General features: G+C 36.1%; 1 protein-coding gene across 1 annotated transcript in view; it reads left to right on the top strand.

Moving 5' to 3' along the window:
- Positions 1-493, top strand: part of LOC119593852 (X-linked retinitis pigmentosa GTPase regulator-like) — a 22,012-nt gene that overhangs the window by 17,927 nt on the left and 3,592 nt on the right. Inside the window, exon 12 of the mRNA XM_037942883.1 lies at positions 1-17. This exon is cut by the window's left edge and continues 119 nt beyond it. Coding sequence (XP_037798811.1) covers positions 1-17 — 17 coding nt within the window. The remainder of the gene's footprint in view (positions 18-493) is intronic.

Below are 493 nucleotides of genomic sequence, written 5' to 3'. Positions count from 1 at the left end.
TCAGCCTGAAAAGAAAGGTTAGTGAGGATATTCTTCATGGTGACAGTTTTTATTATGAGCATATGGTATGTATATTGTTAGATTCTGTGTGTTACAGTTTATCAGACTATCATTTAAGTTCTAATACTATCAGCTGCCTTAGATTTATGGTATGATATCAGGGCTTTGTCAGGTGGGATATTTAACAGATGATGCAATTATTGGTTGTTGTTGTTTTGGCTCTCTGTGCATTCACATTAACCTGATGATGATAGAATGCATCTATACACACCAGTTTGAGGGTGATCCCAAATTCTGAAACACACCTGTAATACCATGATGATCTCAGTCTTAGTCTCCATGTTGCATAAGCATAGGGCACTTGAAATTAGCACATATCACGCTTATGATGATGTATGGTTTATTGCTCCAGTGATGTAGATTCTCATGCTACATCTTTTCAGAGCCTGAACTCTCATTTTGTATGCTCTTATTTAAAAGAACAATCATCAAC

The sequence above is a fragment of the Penaeus monodon genome, chromosome 32, assembly GCF_015228065.2.
Source record: "Penaeus monodon isolate SGIC_2016 chromosome 32, NSTDA_Pmon_1, whole genome shotgun sequence".
NCBI lineage: Eukaryota > Metazoa > Arthropoda > Malacostraca > Decapoda > Penaeidae > Penaeus > Penaeus monodon.
This window is presented reverse-complemented; position numbering and strand designations above follow the sequence as displayed.